The 8243-nt window shown below is 42.0% G+C and overlaps 1 protein-coding gene across 2 annotated transcripts in view; it reads left to right on the forward strand.

Annotated features, from left to right (window-relative positions):
- cherp (calcium homeostasis endoplasmic reticulum protein) overlaps window positions 1–4688 on the forward strand; it is a 91886-nt gene extending 87198 nt beyond the window's left edge. For both annotated transcript variants that reach the window (XM_078198065.1, XM_078198066.1), the window contains exon 19: window positions 391–4688. In XM_078198065.1, coding sequence (XP_078054191.1) covers window positions 391–428 — 38 coding nt within the window. In that variant the 3' untranslated portion in view covers window positions 429–4688. The remainder of the gene's footprint in view (window positions 1–390) is intronic.
- Window positions 4689–8243: the final 3555 nt, after the last annotated feature.

An 8243-nucleotide genomic window follows, 5' to 3' on the forward strand; every position in this document is an offset into this window, starting at 1 on the left:
ACTTAAATGTCAATCTTCAAGGTTTCTCCTTTCTCCTTTCCAAGATGCAGCTTGAACCAATGCATCCTGTATTGTAAACAAATGGTGCCTCGACTCTACTATAACATCACCACCATCCTCGATTTACTGATGTGTTAAATTAGTGCTTCAGTGATTGATTGTTTCAGGGAGCTTTGTTGATAATTGTTATCTTATTGAACAGGACGGTTACATATTTAGTCAAATTGACCTGCGATTGACTGGCAAATTAAATAAAATAGTGTTTAATGCAGTTTTCAAGTAGTAGCCTTCGATGATGAATCTCATTCCCTGATAGAATTTATTAATGCCACCAATTGATTCAATAGAAGAATATTTGTTTTGCTTTTTAATATTTTTCTGTTATTGCAGTGAAGAAAGAAATACAGGAGCAGCCACCCCCCGAGTGAAGTGTGCATGAGAAGATGGAGCTGTGTTTGTTCTGCATCACTCCCATAACCCAATAAGGACTTAGAAACCCAAGCTACTCACTGCTGGACTGATCGATTACAGGAGGCCTCATATACCCAAGTATTTCAGGGCTGGGACTCGAGCAAAAGATTAAACCCGAATGAATTTTCATGTAGATTGAATATGTCATAATCTCATTTTCACTTTGGGGTACCTGCTTATACAATGATGTCTTTCCCAGTATATCTTTTTTTTTTAAGTGAAGCAGTACAGAGTTGTAGGCGTCAGTGATAGGATGAGAATTTTTATACTGAAAAATTATAAATGTTTCTGTTGGCCTAAAATTGGACATTTTGACTGTCTCCTCTGTTGTGTACTAAGGAAGGACTCGGAAGTCTTGAAATATTTTCACTTGCCCTTTTTTGTTTGGTTACGGAGAGGTGTGTCGGGATTGTTAGCACTCTCTTGTTTGATCAGTCATCAGACTAGATCTAATGTAATGACTTTTGTGAACCATTTTAATCTGTTCATCTGACCTGCAGGAGTAAAGTTTCTCGATCAGTAAATCCTTAACTAAACGCATTCTGTTTATTGTGCAGACCTTGAGTTTGGTGACTAGGTTCCGGCTCGGTGACAAGAAAATAATCCTCGCTCCAGGAAATAAATTACATGTTCCGTTTATGCAGAGACAACAACAACTTGTATTTATATAGCTCAAGGTGCTTCACAGGAGTGTTGTAAAAGAAAATGTGATAATGAGCTACATGAAATATTATGACGTGATCAAAAGCTTGTTCAAAGACGTAGCTTTTAAGGAGGGCAGAGTGTGGAAATATGAAGAGGTTCGGGGAGGGAATTGCAGAACCTCATGCTTGGGCATCTGAAGGCATTACATCGCAATGGATTCCAAATGGGCAATACTGTATGATCAGTGCTCTGACCCTCATTTTACCTCAACGCTGGTTCCTTTTGTGAAATGCCCATATTTTCTTTCTACTGCCTTGTTTCCATCCATGAACATGTAGAACAAGTGGATTTCTCTATAACATTCCCATCAAGCACTCACCTGGAGTTTGCAGCAATAGTGCAGCTAACAGTGGGGTGAGTGAGGCGAAGAGAGTTCGGGTACGGCAATATACTTGTCATCAAACTGCCAATAAGAAATCATGGCCAATTAAATGGCTTTTTAATTTATGATAACTGTTGTTTCTTGACCATTTGCTGGTCCAAATTTTTACCCTTAAAAAAAATGGCTGATATGTGCAAGTAGATTATTTCTTTGTCTGCATGGTAAAGTGTGGTAAGGAGTCTAACAACACCAGGTTAAAGTCCAACAGGTTTATTTGGTAGCAAACGCCACTAGCTTTCAGAGCGCTGTCCCTTCGTCAGGTGAGTGGGAGCACTCACCTGACGAAGGAGCAGCACTCTGAAAGCTAGTGGCGTTTGCTACCAAATAAACCTGTTGGACTTTAACCTGGTGTTGTTAGACTCCTTACTGCGTTTACCCCTGTCCAATGCCGGCATCTCCACATCATGGTAAAGTGTGGACCATCTAATACTCCCAATATGCTGAAACACTGTACACCGAGCTATGTATAATCAGCAAGATAGCTGGTACGTTTTCAAATGTTTTTCCTTTTGCTTTCTCCATGGATTCCCCCTCAATGGAAGTTTGTTCTGCAAAAATTCGCTCTTTATAGAATGCCTACAGTACAGAAGGAGGCCATTCGGCCCATCAAGTCTGTACTGACCACAATCCAATCCAGGCCTTATTCCCGTAATCCCACACATTTACCCTGCTAACCCCCTGATACTAAGGGACAATTTAGCATAGCCAATCGACCCAACCCGCATCTCTTTCGATTGTGGGAGGAAACTGGAGCACCGGGAGGAAACCCACGCAGACACGAGGAGAACATACAAACTTCACACAGTGACCCGAGGCCTGAATTGAACCTGGGTCCCTGGCGCTGCGAGGCAGCAGTGCCAACCACTGTGCCACCCGAACTATACTCCTCCTCCTATTTCTTATGTTCTTATATTGTCACTTGATATGTAAACTCTGGTCTCTCTCCTTAGATGCTGCCAGATCTGCTGAGTTTTTCCAGCATTCTCTGTTTCATACTGCATCTGCAGTATTTTGCTTATTCTGGAGGAGGTTTGCCTGTGAAACTCAAATGATTCAACAGTTAACATGCATTGTCTAATCTCACTCATGGAGACTGAGCACCTGGCTAAAGAGGAGAGTGGTTGGTACTGAATGAGGATCAGAACACACTGATGTATCATCGAAACCCCTACAGTGCAGATGAAGGCCATTTGGCCCATCAAATCTACACCGATCACAATCCCACCCCTGGATAGGACCCCTATCCCCATGCATTAACCCTAGCCAGTCCTCCTGACACTAAGGGGCAATTTAGCATGGCTGATCCATCTAACCTGCACACCTTTGGACTAAATTGGTATAATCTGTCAGGACTCCTACTTCCACCTGGAATAGCAATTCTTTTTGTGAGAAGAAGCCTGAGATCTCTCTTCCACTTTCTGTCCCATTCTTGCCCCCTCAGCATGTGTTTCCTGTTCTTGCTCCTTAGAAAATGTAAAATGATCAATGATTGTGGTAGATACCAAGGACCGAGCTACAAAAAGTTGCTGTCTTGGGATATGGTATGTGTCGATACTGTGATCATAGATCACTTAGAATCTGCAGCACACAAACCGGCATCTCCCCACGAGCCTACCCCAGCCCTCTTTATCTAACCCTTCCAACATATCCTTCTATTGTCTTCCCTTGTCTGTTTATCTAGCTTCCCCATGAATGTATTTGTTTCAGATACTCCCTTTGGTAGCAACTTCCACATTCTTATCTCTCTTCCATTCCAGAGAAATTTCTGCTAAAATCTCAAACTATTGCTTGGCAAGTACCAATTCTCCTTGAAGGGGAATACCAAGTGATCCGAATGCAGTGCTACTATTTATTGGAGGCTGGAACCACGCCAATCCTTTGTGAAAATTCAATCTTTCAACAAGTGAACCAGGCAGATCTTCAAGGTACTACTGGTGATTGGTCACATAACCTGACTCATTGGGACCAGGAGAAAGGGGAGATTGGGATATCTCCCATTCAGATAATGATCCATGCAACATATCCTAGTTGGGATAATCAGGCGGAAGCTTATTCTGAGCTGAGACTTTAGCCTCTATATTAAAACCAACATACAATTGGGCATTTCATCAACTTCTCGGTATGGTTTAGTTGATGGGATTCAACCTAAAAAGTAAACTTCTGGAAATTCTCAGCAGATCTGGCAGCAACTGCTGGAAGAGAAATAGGGAGACAGAATTCCAGAGCTGCCGAGTATTTTCTGCTTTTATTTCAGGTTTCTAACGTCTACAGTATTTTGCTTTGGGTTTCTACCCATTGGCGATGGCTAACAATCCAGAAAATGAACTATTTTTAACACTACCATTGAAACTCCCAGTAATGTCCTTCAGAGTGTTTAAGAATTCTTCTTGGGATTTTCACCCTCACCTCAGACAGTAATTTCATTTCATTTGTTTCATTTGCACTGACAGCCAGCTGGTATCTCACTGGAGGATCTATCTTTATGTCTGAATCTAAGTCAACAACAAATCAACTTGTATTTCTACAGTGCCTTTTGACAAATTAAAACATCTTGTTATTTCACAGAGGACTCGTGTGCAGTGAGGCGAATAGCCTTTCCACATATGCTCAACAGAAATCAAGTGTGGGAAGCTTCTTGCTAGCCCAGAGCGCCACCCATTTCCCCAAGTGGAATCTATTAACCCAGCACTGACCAAACCTGGGAACTCACTGCCCTATATATCATAACAAATCCAGCCAAGAATGTCCAGATCTAAACTATTGAAAAGCTGAGTGGTAACTGTGGGTTAGAATTGTAATGACTCGAGGGTTGGGGGGGGGAAGAGGAGAGAGAGACTCATTGACTTGATCTATTGAGGTGCCCATGTTTCGTAACTAGCACCATGTTGCAAATCTGTGATCTCCCTGAAGATTTTCAGGTACAAACTGTTACAGCTCCTTTATAAGTGGGGGAATATGCTGGCCTAGATAAGAAAATATTTTTTTTTCTTCTGTATTTTTATTTGGAAAACTTGAGGTGATTCAATCACAAAGATGTGTATTGTGAGCTGGATCACAGAATGAGTGCCTGTATGTTATGAACTAGCAGATCAATGAGCACCAAATAAAGTGAAAGGTCATTCCATTAGAACTATTTGTACTTGTAGACATTTAATACTGATTCTTTTATCTCGAGCACAACCAATGATGTTTTCCATTCTTTGGGATAAATTCATTGGGAAATGAATCTTCAATACTGTGTGGTTACAGGGCTGTACTCTGGATGGTTTTAATTATCTGTGCCTGTGCATTAGTTAATTAACCTGATTATTAAAGTGTTTCTGCTGTTTGGCCAGTGCTATTGGAGATTATTTATTCTTAAAGTATGGCACTCGACCAATGCGTAGTTGTTAGGGGGGGGATGTGGAATTGGATGATTTGCCTTGTCTGTGGCACACAACTGATGCAGCCTCAGATTAAATGGGCAGGAAGAAAGGAGTCAAGAGTGGCCCTCGTGAGGACGATACTTCAAGCTACTCTTGATCAATTGTAATTTTACTGGTTCAAAGATGTGGAGAATTTAATTACAGGTTTTTGTTCTGGATAGAGATTCATACTCCAGGGGTACACAGGAAATTAAAATGAATCATGTGTATTCTTAGATCATGAGAGGTTACAAAAATTCTTTGAGAACATTAGGTGGGCAGTGGACAATGGGGAACCTGTGGATGTGATGTATCTGGATTTCCAGAAGGCATTTGACAAGCTGCCACACCAAAGGCTGCTGCATAAGATAAAGGTGCACGGTGTCACGGGTAATGTATTAGCATGGATAGAGGATTGGTTAACTAACAGAAAGCAAAGAGTAGGGGTAAATGGGTGTTTTTCTGGTTGGCGATCAGTGACTAATGGTGTGCCTCAGGGATCAGTGTTGGGACTGCAATTGTTTACGATTTAGAACATAGAACAGTACAGCACAGAACAGGCCCTTCGGCCCACGATGTTGTGCCGAGCTTTATCTGAAACCAAGATCAAGCTATCCCACTCCCTATCATCCTGGTGTGCTCCATGTGCCTATCCAATAACCGCTTAAATGTTTCTAAAGTGTCTGACTCCACTATCACTGCAGGCAGTCCATTCCACACCCCAACCACTCTCTGCGTAAAGAACCTACCTCTGATATCCGTCCTGTATCTCCCACCACGAACCCTATAGTTATGCCCCCTTGTAATAGCTCCATCCACCCGAGGAAATAGTCTTTGAACGTTCACTCGATCTATCCCCTTCATCATTTTATACACCTCTATTAAGTCTCCCCTCAGCCTCCTCCGCTCCAGAGAGAACAGCCCTAGCTCCCTCAACCTTTCCTCATATGACCTACCCTCCAAACCAGGCAGCATCCTGGTAAATCTCCTCTGCACTCTTTCCAGCGCTTCCACATCCTTCTTATAGTGAGGTGACCAGAACTGCACACAATATTCCAAATGTGGTCTCACCAAGGTCCTGTACAGTTGCAGCATAACCCCACGGCTCTTAAACTCCAACCCCCTGTTAATAAAAGCTAACACACTATAGGCCTTCTTCACAGCTCTATCCACTTGACTGGCAACCTTTAGAGATCTGTGGATATGGACCCCAAGATCTCTCTGTTCCTCCACAGTCTTCAGAACCCTACCTTTGACCCTGTAATCCACATTTAAATTTGTCCTACCAAAATGAATCACCTCACATTTATCAGGGTTAAACTCCATTTGCCATTTTTCAGCCCAGCTTTGCATCCTATCTATGTCTCTTTGCAGCCTACAACATTTACATAGATGATTTGGAGTTGGGGACCAAGTGTAGTGTCAAAATTCACAGATGACACTAAGATGAGTGGCAGAGCAAAGTATGCAGAGAACATAGAACAGTACAGCACAGAACAGGCCCTTCGGCCCATGATGTTGTGCCGAGCTTTAGAGGACGCTGAAAGTCTGCAAAGGGATACAGATAATCTAAGTGAGGAGGCAAGGGTCTGGCAGATGGAGTACAATGTTGGTAAATGTGAGGTCATCCATTTTGGTAGGAATAACAGCAATGTGGACTATTACTTAAATGGTAAAAAATTGCAGCATGCTGCTGTGCAGAGGGACCTGGGTGTTCTTGTCCATGAATCACAAAAAGTTGGTATGTAGGTGCAGCAGGTAATTAAGAAGACAAATGGAATTTTCTCCTTCATTGCTAGAGGGATGGAGTTTAAAAACAGTGAGGTTATGTTGCAGCTGTATAAGGTGCTGGTGAGGCCACACCTGGAGTACTGTGTACAGTTTTGGTCTCCTTACGTGAGAAAGGATATATTGGCACTGGAGCGGATGCAGAGGAGATTCACTAGGTTGATTCCGGAGTTGAGAGGATTGGCTTATAAGGAGAGACAGAAGACTGGGGCTATACTCATTGGAATTCAGAAGAATGAGGGGAGATCTTGTAGAAACATATAAGATTATGAAAGGAATAGATAAGATAGAAGCAGGTGGCAGGTGAAACTAGAACTAGGCGGCATGTCCTCAAAATAAGGGGGAACAGATTTAGGACCGAGTTGAGGAGGAACTTCTTCACCCAAAGGGTTGTGAATCTGTGGAATTTCCTGCCCAGTGAAGCAGTTGAGGCTACTTCATTGAATGTTTTTAAGGCAAGGATAGATAGATAGATTTTTGAACAGTAAAGGAATTAAGGGTTACGGTGAGCAGGCGGGTAAGTGGAGCTGAGTCCACGAAAAGATCAACTATGATCTTATTGAATGGCAGAGCAGGCTCGATGGGCCAAATAGCCTACTCTTACTCCTAGTTCTTATGTTCTTAAGACCCATCAAAAAAGCACTTTTGTTAGTCTGTTTAAACCATAAGTTCCTTTGTTAACATGTTTTAAGTATTGTAGTTTCAGAATCGCTGCTGCTTCCACTCAACTTGCTAATGAATATAATTAGGTTTTCAAAAAAGAAGAGAATACAGTGGTCATCCCATTTCATCTCCCATCATTAATATTGTTAGGGAGTAATCCTGGACATGCTGTCCATGCAATGATGGAGGTTTGAGATCAGGGAGAGTTCTGGAATGAAGTTAACTCCTATCAACCAGGGTGGCATTAGAAACAGTGCACTTAATCTTATCGGGGACAGAGAATCTGTTCAAAGTTTCCAATGCTGATTGTGACAGAGTAGCTACTGATTCTCAAACTCTGGGTCCAGACATGAAGAATACCCATTTTGGTGACATATTATCACAATTTTTATATTTTTATTGATAAAATTATTGTATTAAAAGACTAATCAAATTCAGAGGTGAAACAGTTGCACATGAACTAAGAGAGCTGATCAAAGATATATTCAAGGAGAGGGATTTTGAGTGGAGCAGGTTTGGGAAAAGAGTTTCAGAAAAGGCTGATGCAGCTTAGGATAGATACAAAGTAGACGAAGGTGGTGTGAAGATGGATTTGGAGGATCAGTGTGGGTGGGGTGAGGGGTTGGGGGGGGATGTACTCAGCAATAGTTTGCATTAACATGGCACCTTGAACAGAAAAATATGCCACAGCACTTCCCAGAAATGTAATCTCACAAATAAATAAATGGCTAAAGGAGATATTTTGGGATGTGTCACATAAAGATGAAAATGTGACCAGTTGGTTCCTCAAACCTGTTCAAAAGCTTGGTCAAGGAGATGGATTTTAAGGA

Source organism: Mustelus asterias, chromosome 26 (assembly GCF_964213995.1).
Source record: "Mustelus asterias chromosome 26, sMusAst1.hap1.1, whole genome shotgun sequence".
NCBI classification, from domain to species: domain Eukaryota; kingdom Metazoa; phylum Chordata; class Chondrichthyes; order Carcharhiniformes; family Triakidae; genus Mustelus; species Mustelus asterias.